The sequence below is a fragment of the Schistocerca serialis genome, chromosome 7 (genome assembly GCF_023864345.2).
Source record: "Schistocerca serialis cubense isolate TAMUIC-IGC-003099 chromosome 7, iqSchSeri2.2, whole genome shotgun sequence".
NCBI lineage: Eukaryota > Metazoa > Arthropoda > Insecta > Orthoptera > Acrididae > Schistocerca > Schistocerca serialis.
Window position 1 is genome coordinate 568,040,560 of NC_064644.1, and position 20,638 is coordinate 568,061,197.

The following is a 20,638-nucleotide window of genomic DNA, read 5'->3' on the forward strand; positions in this document are numbered from 1 at the left end:
TGGTCGCTCCCCCACGACTGTACTCCAGTCCACAAACCGAAGATCGTGCGCGAGTTTTTGTCCAGAAAGTGGATCACGCGGCATGTTCGCCAGACTTAGCCCCACCCAACTTCTGGTTGCTCCCCAAATTAAGGATGACAACGAAAGGCCACCGTTACGATGCAATTGAAAATTTTACTGAAGTACTAAATGCAGTTCGTGAAAAGGACCACAATGACTCTTTCAAAACACTTTTAAAACAGCGGGAGACTATTGAATGAATACAGTGATTTTGTGAACATAATCTAAGACTTTTTCATAGCCACAGTCTTAGCGGAACTGGGACACGCTTTGTATGGTTGTTTACTGACGATTCAAGGGTGCTTGTAAACTTCCTTTCTCGAAGCCGCAACGGATTTTCACCGTCTGAGGGACCCCCTTATGGTTTTGTTTTTTGGTGGTATGTCCATAATATCTCAGAAATGGGACTGAGGTGACATTCGTTGACTGAAGTATTCTTCCTGGTATGAACCTCGTAAATAACGTGAGAATTTAGCACGCACATGTCTATGGAGTGAAAAAAGAGTTGTTTGTGCTATTTCAGTGTTTTGGGAACACTTTCCGCTGAGATAAGTAACATGTTGTATTCGACTACCGTACCCATAGGCTCCTTGCAATCCAATACACATTTTCGATTAAATCTTTCGCTATTAGGTTAGCGGTCCATTTTAACAGCTGATTTCATTGCAGCTGTATGGTATGTCATCAACGTATATATCGCCGCAAATTTAATAATTCAAAAATTGTTCAAATGGCTATAAGCACTATGGGACCTAACATCTGAGGTCATCAGTTCCCTAGACTTAGAACTACTTAAACCTAATTAACCTAAGGACATCACACACATCCATGCCCGTGGCAGGATTCGAACCTGCGACTGTGGTAGCAGCACGGTTCTGGACTGAAGCGCTTAGAACCGCTCGTCCACAGCGGCTGGGATTTAGTAATTGCAACGCCTGATAGGCAACACGAATAAGTTTCCTAGAGAGAATCGAAAGGCGACGCCACAAGAAGGGCGATGGCCATAAATGCGTGAAGACCATAGCGTATGCGCGCGGTCAGCACTTAACGTTAGCGCAAAGGAGAGCCAGAGGAAAGCTAATCGCCCGAGGTGGCGGTGCGGTGCAGCGGAAAAAAAAAAAAACGGAGAGAGAGAGCCACGTGCGGGAAGCCAGGCCGGTCATACCAGGCAATTGTAAGAAAACGGGTGGATCGAGAGAACAGTGCAGGCAGAATACCGTGGCCGGCAGACTACTGCAGGGCTCGCATGGGTAAACCGGTAGTGGTGGGGGTCGCGGGCAGGCGCTATAGGGGAAATGCGAAGTGCCGGAGGGGAAGTGCCGTTCTAAACGGAAGCCTACACTCACATTTTTTGTAAATATTAAGCGGTGCCTCTTTACGCCCGCACTTGCATGGTGACTATTCAAAAAGATCTGTCACCTGTTCTTTGGTTAGTACCAAAAAAAATTCTGCCGCGATTTATTTTCGCATGGTTTGTTAACCATTTGTAGCTTTCAGAGATATGTCATGAGGGGGGGGGGGATTTTGAGTAGAACCTACGCAGTTCTCTAGTTGCCATGTTAAAATTTGCTTGTTTTGCGAAAACTGAGGGGAGTTTACACTGTCTCGCGTCACTGACACGTTGTGCGGACGGAAATGTGTGAGAATTCTGAAACAGTGCTTTTGAAACTTCTTTTTAAGATGATTTTACTTACTTGGACTGAAATACCTGAGAAAATGGAACTTCTTGATTTACACTCCTGGAAATTGAAATAAGAACACCGTGAATTCATTGTCCCAGGAAGGGGAAACTTTATTGACACATTCCTGGGGTCAGATACATCACATGATCACACTGACAGAACCACAGGCACATAGACACAGGCAATAGAGCATGCACAATGTCGGCACTAGTACAGTGTATATCCACCTTTCGCAGCAATGCAGGCTGCTATTCTCCCATGGAGACGATCGTAGAGATGCTGGATGTAGTCCTGTGGAACGGCTTGCCATGCCATTTCCACCTGGCGCCTCAGTTGGACCAGCGTTCGTGCTGGACGTGGAGACCGCGTGAGACGACGCTTCATCCAGTCCCAAACATGCTCAATGGGGGGACAGATCCGGAGATCTTGCTGGCCAGGGTAGTTGACTTACACCTTCTAGAGCACGTTGGGTGGCACGGGATACATGCGGACGTGCATTGTCCTGTTGGAACAGCAAGTTCCCTTGCCGGTCTAGGAATGGTAGAACGATGGGTTCGATGACGGTTTGGATGTACCGTGCACTATTCAGTGTCCCCTCGACGATCACCAGTGATGTACGGCCAGTGTAGGAGATCGCTCCCCACACCATGCTGCCGGGTGTTGGCCCTGTGTGCCTCGGTCGTATGCAGTCCTGATTGTGGCGCTCACCTGCACGGCGCAAACACGCATACGACCATCATTGGCACCAAGGCAGAAGCGACTCTCATCGCTGAAGACGACACGTCTCCATTCGTCCCTCCATTCACGCCTGTCGCGACACCACTGGAGGCGGGCTGCACGATGTTGGGGCGTGAGCGGAAGACGGCCTAACGGTGTGCGGGACCGTAGCCCAGCTTCATGGAGACGGTTGCGAATGGTCCTCGCCGATACCCCAGGAGCAACAGTGTCCCTAATTTGCTGGGAAGTGGCGGTGCGGTCCCCTACGGCACTGCGTAGGATCCTACGGTCTTGGCGTGCATCCGTGCGTCACTGCGGTCCGGTCCCAGGTCGACGGGCACGTGCACCTTCCGCCGACCACTGGCGACAACATCGATGTACTGTGGAGACCTCACGCCCCACGTGTTGAGCAATTCGGCGGTACGTCCACCCGGCCTCCCGCATGCCCACTATACGCCCTCGCTCAAAGTCCGTCAACTGCACATACGGTTCACGTCCACGCTGTCGCGGCATGCTACCAGTGTAAAGACTGCGATGGAGCTCCGTATGCCACGGCAAACTGGCTGACACTGACGGCGGCGGTGCACAAATGCTGCGCAGCTAGCGCCATTCGACGGCCAACACCGCGGTTCCTGGTGTGTCCGCTGTGCCGCGCGTGTGATCATTGCTTGTACAGCCCTCTCGCAGTGTCCGGAGCAAGTATGGTGGGTCTGACACACCGGTGTCAATGTGTTCTTTTTTCCATTTCCAGGAGTGTATTTTTCAAACTGCTGAGTGAAATTGAACGTGCTGTCACTTTGCTATTCTTTATCGTCTCAACAGTCACCTACAGAATTTTCCCTGACAAACACAACTCAAACTTCTCCTATTCATTAATTACCCAGAATATTCAAGGATAACGCGATCTGACTGCTTTAAAATTAACTCAAAAGAAATGCCCAGAATAATAAGAAATCCTAACAATAACCTATACATTACGTAAGTCACTTACCTCGCAAAAATCTTCATTACACGAACTACTGCAATACAGGAAGCGCCAATACAGCCAACTAAATAAAAGATTCTAACTATTGAAGGCTCTAACTATTAGTAGGGATGTGGTTAGCAAAGGAAAGATTTTGTTGCAGAGCAAACAATGCATTTATCTTCATAATGTGACAACCAATTCAAAAATTATATAATCGTCCGTGACATCCAGGTCCAAAAATTATATAATCATGAATAATATTTAACCTCCAAATCGGACACGTCCAGATCGTCCGCTTTCGCTAACACTTCAAATCTCTAACCTCCATGAATGCTAACTACTCACTTCCAGCCTCCATCACTGCTGGCTGTTCACCTCAAACTTCCATCACTGCTGACTGTTCACCTCCAACTGCAAGTCCGACCAGCCACAGAGCCTCTTACAGACTGCCACATAGCAGTCAGGGATTTAATACATAGCGCTACTTACAGTTTATTAAGTTTACTAAGTGGGAAAGTGCGGAAAAGTTAGTTCAGCATCTTATGGAAAAGCACGTCCTCGGTACAAAATAAACGTGTAATGACCTCACTTACGTTGCTCCAAAACACATAGCATTTCTTGTGTCACCAGCTATCGATGGCCCTTAAAAATTACATTCTGTAATCGGAAAAGTCTGTAGTTAGTGGAATAACACAGTAGATAATGAAGTTTTGCCTAATAGCCCTACGGCAAAATACTCTCCTCTTTGTGTACTATCATTTGCCAATATCTCATTTCGATGTCTCAAACCGTTTATCAAATATAAGGAATGCTGTGGATATTTCACTCTGGCTTTATCGCTGGCTCGGTGCGATCGTAAATGAGTGTGCTACGTCAGATCAATTTTCTCGAGATTGCCGGCAGATAGAGACCTGCATCAAAGCCTAAAGAAACAATAAGTTAGCTAAAATTCATACGCAGCAACATATTATGTAATACGCACCAAGCGCAAAATCATAGTGACCCCTGTTTTTCATTGCAAACTTCTTCGAATTTCTCGCAGTGTCTTACTTCCACGTAAATATCACAATAACTATGACTATTAACGAAATGATGGGCACGTCGTAATGAACCTGACATACAAAGCTACAAGTAAAGCAAAAATGATTTTTTTTTTACCGAATAGCTTCTGTAAAATCGTTTCGGAAACATTGCTGTGCGTGTGCAAGATTCTGTCATCGCCGACGAGAGACCGCCAAGAGAGCGTTTGCCATTGCACTGAATGTTTCAGGAAAAGTAAAAGCGAGGAAACCTAAGTAAAGGTGTAAGAAGGCAACCGCCTTGCGACTTGCCTGGAAATATGTAAGCAGGTGATTGCGAAAACATAAATGAGTCTATAGAATTGGAATGTCAGGGCGACACTAATAATCGCTTGAGATTTCTCGTGGATAGTGAAGCGTAAATAGCCGTAATTTGGAGAAGTGGTTGAGAGAAGCGCAAAATATAATTCTGTCGAACGTATTAAGATTTAGGGAACCACGCTTGCAAGGACAGAGGGCATTGTGAACCTCGGATTACAAATAGGAAGCGGACTGCATTGCATCCACGTAATTGGAGAAGATGTCGATCTTCCGTTTGAAGGTCTGGGGCCCCGACACTTTTTCAAGGAAAATGGAGTCGTAGTCAGTTACATCACAGGAAGCCTGTGGATTCGCGGGGAACGGATCGGAATGAAGACGGTGTAAGAGTGTGTGCACAGTGCAGAGCTGCCAGTACAGGAAAGAGGAAACTCTTCCAGAAAAAGCTCAGACGCTGAGCGAAAGACGTGCAGTGATTTGAAGACAGAGTCACAGGGTGAGCTTCGCACAGTACGTTCAGGAGAAAGAGGAGGCTCTTTCGAGAAAGGATTGAGGGCGATACGAGAAACTCGTTGAAAGGCGAGGGAGAGTACGTCAGAAGGACACAGCATTTGTCAAAATATGTCAGAGGCAGGCCACAGGAACTGCCGGAGAGAAGCAATAAGGGCGCAAGCCAATTGTTAGCCGTGTTTCAACGCTAACAATAGGAGCCCGAAGGGAACGGCAGTGCCGAATACAAATAGGGGCAAACAAAATGAGAGAGGCTATCATTCCGAAACAGGAGACCACCAAGGGCGTTTATCTACCTGAGCTATTACAGACGCTCACGGTTAGCAGAAGAAACAGTTCCAAGAGGACTTCATAGCGAGAATCTTTCAGAGTGAATCGTATCAGTAAAAACAAGCCACAGCTCAGAGGGAGAATAAGTCGACTAACGGATAGTATTCGAGTAAGTCACCTGTATGCAGAAGAGAAAGTAGCAATTATAGAACCACGCAAAATGATAAGTTAAGTTATACAGGTAATATCATGTACGAAGTTAAACTGCTACCACAAACACAAAATGATGTGCTCCAGGAAGAAAAAAATACACAAATAAATAAAAAATGAGAAAAAAAATAAAGAATTTATATACACATATAACTTGCATCAGCGCACATATAGGCACAGAAAAAAAACATCTGGAAGTAAAGCCTGAGACAGTTGGCAACACTTACAGAAACTAATAACACTATACACACTGAAAATGGCAGTGAAAGTGCTGTATGCTGAAAACAGTGACCAAAAGGAAAACTGCAAACTTTTAATCAGTTTGTCACCTGATAGAAAACTGTTTGGTTTAAAAATAACAAATTACACACTGATGTGTAAGTAACTTTCCATTTTAATATAAAAAGCTTGATGACCTGTTTTAAATCTGTAATGCATAGGTGCAAACGATAACCTGTCTGTGCAAACGAAAAAATAGTCTAATATTTCAGGACACACACTGAAGGTGCGTTGTAACTAAAGCAAAACGCGTCTGGACGCTGAAGATAAATAAAGAAAATGTGATGTGCAGTATTCAAAAGGCGTGTTTATTTTGAACTACTGAAATTAATATACAGCTGCAGCGAAAAAGGCCAGCACAAGACTCTTGTTAACTGAAAAGATGTTAGAGGGTGGCACAGTAGCATGAAGCAAAACTGGATGGAGCTTTGCATTAATTTTGATTCTGAAAAAGATGGATTGCAGCAGCCAGATGGAAGTAGCAAATAGTTGCGTACTACAGTCGACTGAAAGGGAGCGTACTACAGGCGACTGAATGAGATCTCTCTAAATTCAGTATATATGTGTTGCGAAGTTCTTCTCGATCCTCTGTTTAGCGAGTGGCTATTGTCAAGTCTTGTCAGAGGAACATGATTTACAAAAGACTGCTTTCAGTGCGCTGTATGGACATTATGAGTACAAATGAATGCTCATGGGTTTTAAAACAGCTCCACGTACGTTTCAGAGATCGATGAACTGCGTTTTGACGGGATTACAAAGTGAAAAGTTGCTCAGGTGGTAATATTTGACTGACAGATGTATATGAAAGACTTAGATTCCACATTTTAAAGCTACAGGTGAGAAAGAGTGAATTCTAGCAAAAGGAAGTGCGCTATTTGCGCCTTATACTATCGCCTGAGGCCAGACTCGAAGGAGGACGAAGTGATGCAGGCGTATCCACAACCCAAAACAGTGGACCAGTTAGAAGTGTATTAGGACTCTTGGGATAAAACTTTTGGGATAATACCAGTGCTTTAGAAGCAACTTCAACAAAATCATGAAGTCTCTACACGAATTACTAAAATAAAGACACCTGAGGTGTCGAGCAGGAAAACGCTTTTCGGCGTTTGAAGGAGAAACTGATCAGTCCGCCTGTACTACAGTATCCAGAATCTGAAAAGAACTTTATGATTACCACGGGCGCTAGCCAGCCGTGCATCAGCACGGCTTTAGAAAGCATCGCTCCTGCGAAACGCAACTCGCCCTTTTTTCACATGATATCTTGCGAACCATGGATGAAGGGTATCAGACGGATGCAATATTTCTTGACTTCCGGAAAGCGTTTGACTCGGTGCCCCACTGCAGACTCCCAAGGTGCGAGTATATGGGATTGGTTCCCAAGTATGTGAGTGGCTCGAAGACTTCTTAAGTAATAGAACCCAGTCCGTTGTCCTCGATGGTGCGTGTGCATCGGAGGTGAGGGTATCATCTGGAGTGCCCAGGGAAGTGTGGTAGGTCCACTGTTGTTTTCTATCTACATAAACGATCTTTTGGATAGGGTGGATAGCAATGTGCAGCTCTTTGCTGATGATGCTATGGTGTACGGGAAGGTGTCGTCGTTGAGTGACTGTAGGAGGATACAAGATGACTTGGACAGGATTTGTGATTGGTGTAAAGAATGGCAGCTAACTCTAAATATAGATAAATTTAAATTAATGCAGATGAATAGGAAAAAGAATCCCTTAATATTTGAATACTCCATTAGTAGTGTAGCGCTTGACACAGTCACGTCGATTAAATATTTGGGCGTAACATTTCAGAGCGATATGAAGTGGGACAAGCATCTAATGGCAGTTGTGGGGAAGGCGGATAGTCGTCTTCGGCTCATTGGTAGAATTTTGGGAAGATGTGGTTCATCTGTAAAGGAGGCCGCTTATAAGACACTAATACGACCTATTCTTGAGTACTGCTCGAGCGTTTGGCATCCCTATCAGGTCGGATTGAGGTAGGACATAGAAGCAATTCAGAGACGGGCTGTTAGGTTTGTTACTGGTAGGTTTGATCATCGCACGACTGTTACGGAAATGCTTCAGGAACTCGTGTGGGAGTCTCCGGAGGAAAGGAGGCGTTCTTTTCGTGAATCGCTACTGAGGAAATTTAGAGAGCCAGCATTTGAGGCTGACTGCAGTACAATTTTACTGCCGCCAACTTACATTTCGCAGAAAGACCACAAAGATAAGATAAGAGAGATTAGGGCTTGTACAGAGGCATTTTGCCCTCGTTCTGTTTGGGAGTGGGAGAGAAGATGCTACTTGTGGTACGAGGTACCCTCCGCCACGCACCGTATGGTGGATTGCGGAGTATGTATGTAGATGTAGATGTAGAGTACCGGAGCAGTTTTGAGTCAGGGAAAAAATTAGAAGTCGCTTACCTGCCGCGCATGCCTCGAGGTCATCGAACCGGGCAGAAATGGGGTACAGCACGATTGAGAGGATGATGTCAGCCATTTGTTGGGCAATGTAATATTTTAGAGCATGTGTTTAGAAGTTGCCGATGTTCAGAAATATCCTGATATGTACAGATCATATATCCCTAAAATGGGTAGTTTTTATATGAGATGTATGAAGTTTAAATTAAAGCTGGAAGAATAATGCTGCCAGATAATGTCCAAGAGTGGCAAAAGGAACGAAGTTACAGACACATTCTCACGAGTGAGAGAGGTCAGGTGGGCTGGTGCGCGACTTGAAGGCGACAGTAGCTTACGTAAGGGCACAGTAGGAACAGAAGCAGAAACCGGAGCGAGGCCGGGCACCCACCAGCAGGCGGCGACAGCGGGGCTGTTGACCCACGAGGGCACGTGGCAAGCGCTGCGACGAGGACTCGCTCGGTACGTGAGACTGCTGAACTGAGAACAGCAGACAATTGTGTTTGTGTCAGAGATAGATAAAAGCGAGAAAGCTGAGCCGATAACAACAGAAGAAATCAGGGAAAATAAAAAAGTCAAATTTAAAAGTTTCATGATTCACTCACTAGAGGACACCAGGCGATTAGGAAGAACCTGTGAGCAAATAATAAAGTACCGGTGTGGAACAGTATCAAGAGAGATATAGAAGAATATGTCCAGAAATAAGAAAGTTGTCAAAAGAATAAGCTTATTACGGAACACACAAAGCTGCCTGTAGAGATCACAAAGACGCCTGAACACGTTTTCGAAAGGCGTGATTAAATCAGACGGACAGAGGAAACCAGTACATCCTTAGGTTTCAGGATGCACAGACGAACTTTATGGCAACTGAAAATTACTGACGGGGAAGGTGCCGACAAATTAGCGTGGGTGCTAGTTGAGAAAATTATACTGACGTTCGGAATATTATCAGTATTGTCAAGTGAAATTGGAAGTATTTTCATGAACAAAACTGTGTAAAGAGTATGTAAACTTTTGCGTCCCGAGAAGGTACAGTCTACCAGCTACCATCCTGAAACCGACGGAGCGTTATAGATGTCACGTCGTTCTTTAACGGAGGCGTCGGGACACTATATGAGCAGACTTCAGACAGACGAGGACAATCGGGTTCTATTTGCGGTTTTTGCGTATAATACGACACAGTACAGTGAGACACGATGCAAGCCACATGAATCGTTCTTTAGAAGAACATTTAACATTCCAGAAATACTACAGGAAGATCTCGCTGGACTGAGGTATGATTTTGATGATTATGTGACAGAGCTAGAGGAGAGCATTCAAGACATGCATTGATGTGCGATAGAACAGAACGCACAACGTATCATAAAGAATAAGGAAAACTGCGATAGGACACAGAATCGAAAGAAATTCTGTTGTACCAGCTACTGTGGGAGTCAGCAGTGATGCAAACAAGGAAAGAGAGAAGTTGCGATGGCCAGTATCAGGAATCCAAAACGATCACTTGAAGATTAAAGAAACTCTTTATTTTTAGAAATAAAATGACATTAACTGCTCTTGACTCCTGTGCTTCCTTTGACCCCTACATACAAGTGATTTAGTTACTATTACTACTCGCAGAACGCAAGATAAGTAAAACGACTTCCTATTACTCACAAGGGAACCTCCCCATCGCACCCGCCTCGGATTTAGTTATAAGTTGGCACAGTGGATAGGCCTTGAAAAACTGAACACATATCAATCGAAAAAACAGGAAGAAGTTGTGTGGAACTATGAAAAAAGTAAGCAAAATATACAAACTGAGTAGTTCATCAGCAAGATAGGCAAGATCAAGGGTAGGGTGAGCTCAGGAGCTCCGTGGTCCCGTGGTTAGCGTGAGCAGCTGCGGAACGAGAGATCGTTGGTTCAAGTCTTACATCCAGCGAAAAGTTTACTTTCTTTATTTTTGCAAATTTATGATCTGTCCGTTCGTTCATTGACGTCTCTGTTCCCTGTAATAAGTTTAGTGTCTGTGTTTTGCGACTGCACCGCAAAACAGTGCGATTGGTAGACGAAAGGACGTGCCTCCCCAATGGGAACCGAGAACATTTGATCGCAAGCTCATAGATCAACCGATTCCTCGACAGGAAAACACGTCTGATATATCCTATACGACACTGGTGACGGCTTGTGCGTCACATGACAGGAATATGTTGTCGACCCGCCTAACTCGTACACTTGGCGGATGGGTAAAAAGGTTTTCTTGTGGATACGATAATCACTCCCCAAAAAGTAATGAAAACATAAGAGTTTGTCACATAAACTGCAACAAATAAATGCAACAGTTTCACAGTCGCACAGTTTCCCTGTGCTCTGCCAAAACATATGTTTTTTACGTTTTCAAATTTTTCCGTGTGTAGACCGTCAAATCCTGCATATGTCCAAGCAAATCTGAACATGTCCTGGAATTTTGGAGAGCGAAGTTGATTACGTCTGAGTGCCTGGACTTTGATAATTGTCTGAAAACAAAAAATTAAACTTTTCACTCGAGGGAAGACTCGAACCAAGGACCTCTCGGTCCGCAGCTGCTCACGCTAACCATGGGACCACGGCGCTCCCGAGGGCACCCTATCCTTGATGTTGTCTATCTTGCGCACGGACTATTCAGTTTGTATATTTTGCTTATTTTTTTTCATAGTTCCACACAACTTCTTCCTGTTTTCTCGATTGATCTGTGTTCAGTTTTTCAAGGCCTATCCACTGTGCCAATTACAACTAAGTCTGAGGGGGGTGCGGTGGGGAGGTTCCCTTATCAGTACTGACGCTCTTAAAGACTACAGCCGGGCTGGGCGGACCAGCGGTGGGAGGCCGGTTAGGCCAGTGCTGACAGGCGGCGCTGGACTCTCGTCTTCCGGGAGGTGTGGCGCCTCTCGCTCTTTCCATTGGCGCGCGGGTCAGCGCCTTCTTTATGCTGTTTCGCGTCATTGCGCTGGTCGGTGTACAGCCGATACTTCAGGACTGCACAAATTCCATTGCAGGGATAAGTTCTGTTTTATGATGAGAACGTATGACGAGGCAGACCATAGAAGTTACATATGCGATGACTAGGCCTGTACACAGCAATATGAACAAAGGGAACTGATGTTATAATCTGTTTGCGAAGAAATAAGTATCTTAAGGTTCATGTCAACAGGATGAAGGAATTTTTTAGTATCACAGTAATCGTACTTGCAGATAACAATGTGCATACGTTGCCATGCGCAAGTGGAAATGTACAGTGTAACTTGCAAAATTGCGAGTTATTCTAATTTAATGGAACTGACAGAGAAATTTCAGCACACTGAGGTTCTCACAAGGCGAACAATCGGATATTGTGAAGACAGATTGGATTACTGAACATGACTGCGAAAGAGTGCAATATTGTAGAGCGTGCGCTAAAGTAGGAAAACGTGAAAAGCCACAGGAGACATCTGGCACTGCATGAGGCCCATATAAAGACACGAGGGATTTTAGATTTTGTGGGCAAGTACGGTAAGAGTTTATGTATGGTTCAAATGGATCTGAGCACTATGGGACTTAACTGCCGAGGTCATCAGTCCCCTAGAACTTAGAACTACTTAAACCTAACTAACCTAAGGACGTCACACACATCCAATCCATGCTCGAGGCAGGATTCGAACCTGCGACCGTAGCGGTCGCGCGGTTCTAGACTGTAGTGCCTTGAACCGCTCGGCCATCCCGGCCAGCGGTAAGAGATTATCCAGAATACTGGTGCAAGAAGACGCTACTTATTTAAGGCGCAGGTAGGCGAAGGTAGATGTCTTAGATGAGAAACAGGAATAGTACCTTGAGTAGTCAAGCGATAAGCTCCATAACGAAAAACGAAGATCTATCACGCATAGAATGAAACAATTGAGCCGCCACATAGTAGAAACTGAGAACATACTGACAAACGTTGCAGAGAACAATAATTTTGATCACTTTTAACGAACAGGTAATGCAACTCACGGGCATTTCCAATGAGTTAGAGCAGGAATATGATAAGAACAGCAATCGCCAACGCTCAGAAAGGCATCCTGGAGCGGCATCTGTTCAATCCATTTCAGATCGTAAAGTATCTAGAACTGATGTAAGACGTCATCAAGGACAAGCGGTCCTCTGATATCCCTGCGGCCGACAGCGGTTAGCAATTGATCAAAATTATTGATCTGGATGTTTTCATTGCTGGAAATATCTTAAGTTACGCCTTAACTATCTCGCTAGTAGAGGACAATATGTAAAACCCCTGTCGTCAGCAGTGAACGGAATGAAGCATCTATTCAAGTGTATTGCTCCCGCAAAGGAACTACTGCTAATTGATGACAGAAGACGGCAGCATGCGAAGTTAAGTAATGATCAGCTACTGTTTAAAAAGGCAGAGCAGAGCCTGAGGATGAGCAAGCAGGTGTTTATATACGTACTTCACGTCTGACCATGAGAGGTTTGAGGCTGCGATGTTGCAACTAGTCCGAGAAGTTCCGAAAGACTGCATGCAGAAGCAGTGTTCAAGTCTGTGAACACTGTTAAGTAATACATTTGTTGGCCTGCTGGACAAAAGCATTACCGTCATGTCACAAAGGAAGACCCGTAGGTATTGTGCACCAAGCCCGAGAGTAAATAATGGGAGGAAAAAATGTAAGTGAACATAAGCTACATTCTGCAATACAGCCTGCTACAGTTAGGCGATCTAACAGCTGTAGGACATGATGTGGATGAGTTGTAAAGCGAGACTGAGTATCAGGAGAAAGTGTCTTCAGAAACTTTTCATTAAATCATTTCTCTTTCCGGAGTTTCATGCGCTCGGGTGTAGTATTTGTAATAATTATATGTTGTCTATTCAAATACTGCAAAGACTTTTAAATTTGTGTTCAAAACAATGGGTGACTATTGTTCTAAGAAAATATGCGTTACTACAGTATATCAGTAACCAGAGAGGTATACAGTCAGGTATTGTCCTACTACTCGTAGAATGACATCTCAAGACAGTCAAGAGATATTTTTTGTTAGATCTTTAGTGCCTGCTAGACATGAACAAACTCATGTTAGAGGTTGTGCTTATCAAAGTATTAAAATAAAAACTGACAAACGACAAAGAGAAGAGTAGCACTGGTAAGAGGTGTCAAAATTAGCTGAAGTGTTTTTTTTTTTTTTCAAGTATTAAAGATGTTATGTGTTCAAAAATGGTTCAAATGGCTCTAAGCACTATCGGACTTAACATCTCAGGTCATCAGTCCGCTAGACGTAGAACTACTTAAACCTAACTAACCTAAGGACATCACACACACCCATGCCCGAGGCAGGATTCGAACTTGCTATCGTAGCAGCAGCGCGGTTCCGGACTGAAGCGCCTAGAACCGCTCGCTCACAACCGGCCGGCTTATTATGTGTACATCAAATTATGAAGTGTACAGCGACTGACAGTAAAATGAATAAAAATCCTACCCGAAAAGAGAATTGTAATAACGACATGAAATGTCACATATTGTAGAATAAAATGTGTATTTCTTCCAGGCATCAAAATCTAAGTATGATATAAAGTGTGACAAAGCAGCCAAAGCTAAATCTTTGGGTCCACAGCTCGTGGTCTAGTGCCTAGTTGCTGCCTCTGGATCACGGGGTCCCGGGTTCGATTCATTGACGGATTGGGGTTTTTCTCTAACTGGATGTTTGTGTTGTCCTCATCATTTCATCATCATCATTTGTGACAGTGGGCAGATAGTACTGTGTAAAAATTGGACTATGTAAAAATTGGGACTTTGTACAGGCGCTGATGACCGCGCAGTTGAGTGCCCCACAAATCAAACATCATCATCATCATCTACATCTTTGAACTGTGGTGTACGTGTGTGTACCAACTACTTGCACGGCATTATATCATTATCTGACTGTCGAATCTTGCATCAGTGGGACCGCTGCGGTAGCAGGTTCGAATCCTGCCTCGGGCGTGGATGTGTGTGATGTCCTTAGGTTAGTTAAGTTTAATTAGTTCTAAGTTCTAGGCGACTGATGACCTCAGAAGTTAAGTCGCATAGTGCTCAGAGCCATTTGAACCATTTGGGAAACTGAATGGTTGGAGGTGGCGGAAAACCCACTGTGGTTACTCAAATGTACCACACAGGCATAGCGAAATTTTTGTCAGTTTCAACGATGGGAGAAAGTACTGCTCACCAGACTGCACAGAGGATATGGCCCTTTGACAGTTTCCTCCACCGGCAGCGTATGTTGCCTACGTGTGTCTTGCAGACTGACATCCTTTCCTATACTGTTACCAATGTTACACGCGTGTTGAAATTTTCTGAACTTTTGGACATCATCCGTAAAGTGCTGGGGAGGGGTGGCGGACTTTAATGCAATATAAACTACGCTGCATGTGGTAACAGCTTTCATCCCTCCGCATCTTCCCCGATCCCCCCTCCCCACGAGAATGCTGACATTTCCTCAGGTAGCTGATGACCAAGATGTTGAGCACCCCGCACCGGGGGTTCGCTTTCGTCGCCTCCTTCAGCACCTTGATTTTTCACTCCCTGCAACCTTTAGCGTGGGCGAGAGCCAAACGCCACCTTGGCTCCAGGGTGAGCTTCGCGTTCACCTTGACCTCAGCTCGCTCCCAAAGGAGCTTACCCCAGCTTCGGTATACCGCTCCCGGATTTTCGAACTTCGTTCGAAGTTCATTAATACGATGTTCATTTATACAGATGGCTCTAAGACCAATGACGGTGTCGGGTGTTCTTTTATTGACGGGGCACACAGTTTCAAATACCGGCTCCATGGCCATTGTTCGGTCTTCACAGCTGAGCTATTTGCCCTCTATCAGGCTGTTCTTTACATCCGCCGCCACCGACATTCTGCTTATGTCATCTGCTCTGATTCCCTGAGCGCCATCCAGAGCGTCAGTGATCGGTATCCGGTTCACCGTTTCGTGCACCGGATCCAACGCTCTCTTCAGCAGCTGGCGGACGACTGTTCTCCGGTTACCTTTATGTGGGTTCCTGGCCATGTCGGTATCCCTGGGAACGAAGCTGCAGATGCCGCGGCCAAGGCTGCGGTCCTCCAGCCTCGGACAGCTTCTTGTTGTGTGCTTTCATCTGATTTTAGCAGGGTCATTTGTCAGCGCATTTTCTCGCTGTGGCATGCCGATTGGGCTACACTTACTGAAAACAAGCTTCGGGCCTTGAAACCTCTCCCCTCGGCTTGGACGACCTCTTCACGCCCTTCTCGGCGGGAGGAGGTCGTTTTGGCCCCGTTACGGATTGGACACTGCCTTTTCAGCCAACGCCATCTGCTGACGGCTGCGCCGGCGCCGTTCTGCCCATGTGAGCAATAGCTGACGGTACGCCACGTTTTAACGTACTGACCGAATTTTAATACACTGCGCATTGATCTTGGCCTGCCATGTACTCTGGATGAAATTTTAGCGGATGACCAAGGAGCAGCTGCTCGCGTTATTCGTTTTGGCTCAAATGGCTCTGAGCACTATGGGACTCAACTGCTGTGGTCATCAGTCCCCTAGAACTTAGAACTACTTAAACCTAACTAACCTAAGGACATCACACACATCCATGCCCGAGGCAGGATTCGAACCTGCGACCGTAGCAGTCGCACGGTTCCGGACTGCGCGTCTAGAACCGCGAGACCACCGCGTTCTTCGTTTTATCCACTTGACAAACCTAAGGACATTTGATTATGCTGTTTTCTTTTAATCCCTAGCCTGTTAATGTGCTTTTATAGTGTTGTCCTTTTTAGTTGCTGTTTTAACCTTGTGCCTCGCAAAGCATTCATAACTTAGTCTGGGCGCTAATGACCACTGTAATTGTGCGCCCTAAAACCACAAAGAAAAAAACACCCCGCACCAAAAACCATCATCATGACTGGAGGCAAGACGACTGTGCACATACATACGTTGCTAGCAATGAAACGTTTAAGTGCTAAGCCTTTGGAAACGTTACGAGCTGTTCACGTAACATTTCTGTTTCAGACTTGGCCTGCGCCTGCCAGACGGGAGATGGGGCTACTGCACGTGGCGCTTTTGTGCCTGCTCGCACTGGTGGGCGGGTCCTCAGCGTCTAGGATCCTGTTTATCGTGCCGTCGCCCTCCGTCAGCCACACGTACCCCATCAACAAAGTGGTGGGGGCGCTGCTCGCCCGGGGTCACCACGTCACGCACCTCACTGCCGATCCAGTCCAGGCGAGCGGGTTCACTTTTACATTTTCTGTTGTTTTGTGTTCTGTTTTTGTTTATTTTAGATATTTTTAGGAGGGTAAGCGAACATGATTAGTATTGCGGGGTGTGAGGCCATAATAATCCCTTATTTAAATGATGGACCAAATAACGAGTTGTAGTGTGTTTGCCGAAAGAAGAGTTACTGCGGTGTTTCTTCAGTTTTCATCGTAATACAGTTTCCATAGAACAATATGTGCAGTTCTCATAGCTTTACTCTGATGTTACTCTGCCACATAGTGTTGGTCATTTCGCCCCAATCGTGAAGTAAATAGCAATTTTCAGTTCATTGATTGCCTTTGTAGGTTTCTACCCCTACCGTTTTACACTACTGGCCCTTAAAATTGCTGCACCAAGAAGATGACGTGCTACAGACGCGAAATTTAACCGACAGGAAGAAGATGCTGTGATATGGAAATGATTAACTTTTCAGACCATTCACACAAGGTTGCCGCCGGTGGCGACACCTACAACGTGCTGACATGAGGAAAGTTGCCAACCGATTTCTCATACACAAACAGCAGTTGACCGGCGTTGCCTGGTGAAACGTTGTTGTGATGCCTCGTGTAAGGTGGAGAAATGCGTACCATCACGTTTCCGACTTTGATAAAGGTCGGATTGTGGCCTATCGCGATTGCGGTTTATCGTATCGCGACACTGCTGCTCGCGTTGGTCGAGATCCAATGACTGTTAACAGAATATGGAATCGGTGGGTTCAGGAGGGTAATATGGATCGCCGTGCTGGATCCCAACTGCCTCGTATCACTAGCAGTCGAGATGACAGGCATGTTATCAGCATGGCTGTAACGGATCGTGCAGCCACGTCTCGATCCCGGAGTCAAGAGATGGGGACGTTTGCAAGACAACAACCATCTGCACGAACAGTTCGACGACGTTTGCAGCAGCATGGACTATCAGCTCGGAGACCATGGCTGCGGTTACCCTTGACGCTGCATCGCAGACAGGAGCGCCTGCGATGGTGTACTCAACGACGAACCTGGGCGCACGAATGGCAAAACCTCATTTTCTCGGATGAATCCAGATTCTGTTTACAGCATCATGATGTTCGCATCCGTGTTTGGCGACATCGCGGTGAACGCACATTGGAAGCGTGTATTCGTCATCGCCATACTGGCGTATCACCCGGCGTGATGGTATGGGGTGCCATTGGTTACACGTCTCGGTCACCTCTTTTTCGCATTAACGGCACTTTGAATAGTGGACGTTACATTTCAGATGTGTTACGACCTGTGGCTCTACCCTTCTTTCGATCCCTGTGAAATCCTACATTTTAGTAGGATAATGCACGACCGCATGTTGCAGGTCCTGTACGGGTTTTCTGGATACAGAAAATGTTCGACTGCTACCCTGGCCAGCACATTCTCCAAATCTCTCACCAATTGAAAACGTCTGGTCAATGGTGGCCGAGCAACTGCCTCGTTCCAATACGCCAGTCACTATTCTTGATGAACTGTGGTATCGTGTTGAAGCTGCATGGGCAGCTGTACGTGCACAAGCAATCCAAGCTCTGTTTGACTCAATGCCCAGGCGTATCAAGGCCGTTATTACGGCCAGAGGTGGTTGTTCTGGGTACTGATTTCTCAGGATCTATGCATCCAAATTGCGTGAAAATGTAATCACATGTCAGTTCTAGTATAATATATTTGTCCAATGAATACCCGTTTATCATCTGCATTTCTTCTTGGTGTAGCAATTTTAATGGCGAGTAGTGTAGATTTAAGTGGATAAAACCCATAGCAAATTTAACTAAAATCTTCGGAAAGTACAGTGTGCAACAGAACTGAAGGACCGTTTTTGCGAAACGCTGTAATTTCCACACACTGCGATGCAAGTTTGACTCTTGGCTCGAAGGCGCGTGCATCCTTCCTGTGTAATGACACAAGAACGAGGCGCCATCAGACGCCACTCTCGTGAAATCAAGGCCGCAGTTTAGAGGTACATGTGACTCGTCATGTGGGTTAATGATGTCACATTGGCACCAATTTCCACCACAATTCTGCCAACGCAGTCGTGGACGTGTCACACGACGAGAAGGTCGTCAGAGCCCCTCTCACGAACATTTCACCTCTTCTTTAGTCGCCTCTGCGATGGAAGTTAGAACTGCGACGCACAATGTTGAAATATCGCAGTTATCTTGTGAGTGGGCGATTCCAGATCCACCGCCGCTCAGAACCCTGGCGATATGTCACGGATCTACACTACTGGCCATTGAAATTGCTAAACCAACAACACATGCTGATGATAAACGGGTTTTCATTGGACAAATATATTATACTAGAACTGACATGTGATTACATTTTCAAGCAATTTGGGTCCATAGGTCTCGAGAAATCAGTACCCAGAACAACCACCTCTGGCCGTAATAAAGGCCTTGATACGCCTGGGCATTGAGTCAAACAGAGCTTGGATTGCTTGTGCACGTACAGCTGCCCATGCAGCTTCAACACGATACCACAGTTCATCAAGAATAGTGACTGGCGTATTGTGACGAGCCAGTTGCTCGGCCACCAATGACCAGACGTTTTCAATTAGAGAGAGATCTGGAGAATGTGCTGGCCAGGGCAGCAGTCGAATAATTTCTGTATGCAGAAAGGCCCGTACAAGACCTGCAGCATGCGAGCGTCCATTATCCTGCTGAAATGTTGGGTTTCGCAGGGATCGAATGAAGGGTAGAGCCATGGGTCGTAACACATCTGAAATGTAACGTCCACTGTTCAAAGTGCCGTCAGTGCGAACAAGACGTGACCGAGACTTGTAACCAATGGCACCCCACACCATCACGCCGGGTGATACGCCAGTACGGCGATGACGAATACACGCTTCCAATGTGCGTTCACCGCTATGTCGCCAGACACGGATGCGACCATTATAATGCTGTAAACAGAACCTGGACTCATCCGAAGAAATGACGTTTTGCCATTCGTACGCCCAGGTTCGACGTTGAGTACATCATCTCAGGCGCTCCTGTCTGTGATGCAGCGTCAAGGGTAACCTCAGCCATGGTCTCCGAGCTGATAGTCCATGCTGCTGGAAACGTCGTCGAACTGTTCGTGCAGATGGTTGTTGTCTTGCAAACGTCCCCATCTGTTGACTCAGGGATCGAGACGTGGCTGCGCGATTTGTTTTTGCTATGCGGATAAGATGCCTGTCATCTCGACTGCTAGTGATACGAGGCCGTTGGGATCCAGGACGGCGTTCCGTATTACCCTTCTGAACCCACCGATTCCATATTCTGCTAACAGTCGTTGGATCTCGACCAAAGCGAGCAGCAATGTCGCGATACGATAAACCGGAATCGCGATAGGCTACAATCTGACCTTTATCAAAGTCGGAAACGTGATGGTACGCATTTCTCCTCCTTACACGAGGCATCACAACAACGTTTCACCAGGCAACGCCCGTCAGCTGCTATTTGTGTACGAGAAATCGATTGGAAACTTTCCTAACGTCAGAACGATGTAGATGTCGCCAGCGGGGCCAACCTTGTGTGAGTGCTCTGAAAAGCTAATCATTTGCATATCATAGCATCTTCTTCCTGTCGGTTAAATTTCGCGTCTGCAGCACGTCATCTTCGTGGTGTAGCAATTTTAGTGGCCAGTAGTGTAACATCCATCGTAGAGGCGTCAAAAGAAGAGGTGAAAAGTGGGTAAAACGGGCTGTGACGACCTTCGCATCGTGTGACACGTCCGCGGCGGCGTTGGGCGGAATTGTAGTGGAAAGTAGAGCCAACGTGACATCGTTAACCCACCTTAATGTCGCGTGGACTTCGGAGCAGTGGCGTTTTCTTCACGTGTGTCGACACCTCACCGACTGAAGCGTCCCAGGGCGCCACGCTTTTGCTCCGATACGGAGGATCGTTTGTGTATACTTTTGAGCGAAATGTCTAATTTAAACGTCGCAATAGGTGGGAGTTACGTGGTTTCTAAAACGTGGTCCTTTACGTCTGTC

At 46.0% G+C, this 20,638-nt stretch overlaps 1 protein-coding gene across 1 annotated transcript in view; it reads left to right on the top strand.

The window, feature by feature from the left end:
- The window catches only part of LOC126412434 (UDP-glucosyltransferase 2-like), a 217,492-nt gene that overhangs the window by 79,373 nt on the left and 117,481 nt on the right, over positions 1 to 20,638 (top strand). Inside the window, exon 2 of the mRNA XM_050082029.1 lies at positions 16,427 to 16,636. Within this exon, the coding sequence (XP_049937986.1) occupies positions 16,454 to 16,636 (183 nt within the window). The 5' untranslated portion in view covers positions 16,427 to 16,453. The remainder of the gene's footprint in view (positions 1 to 16,426; positions 16,637 to 20,638) is intronic.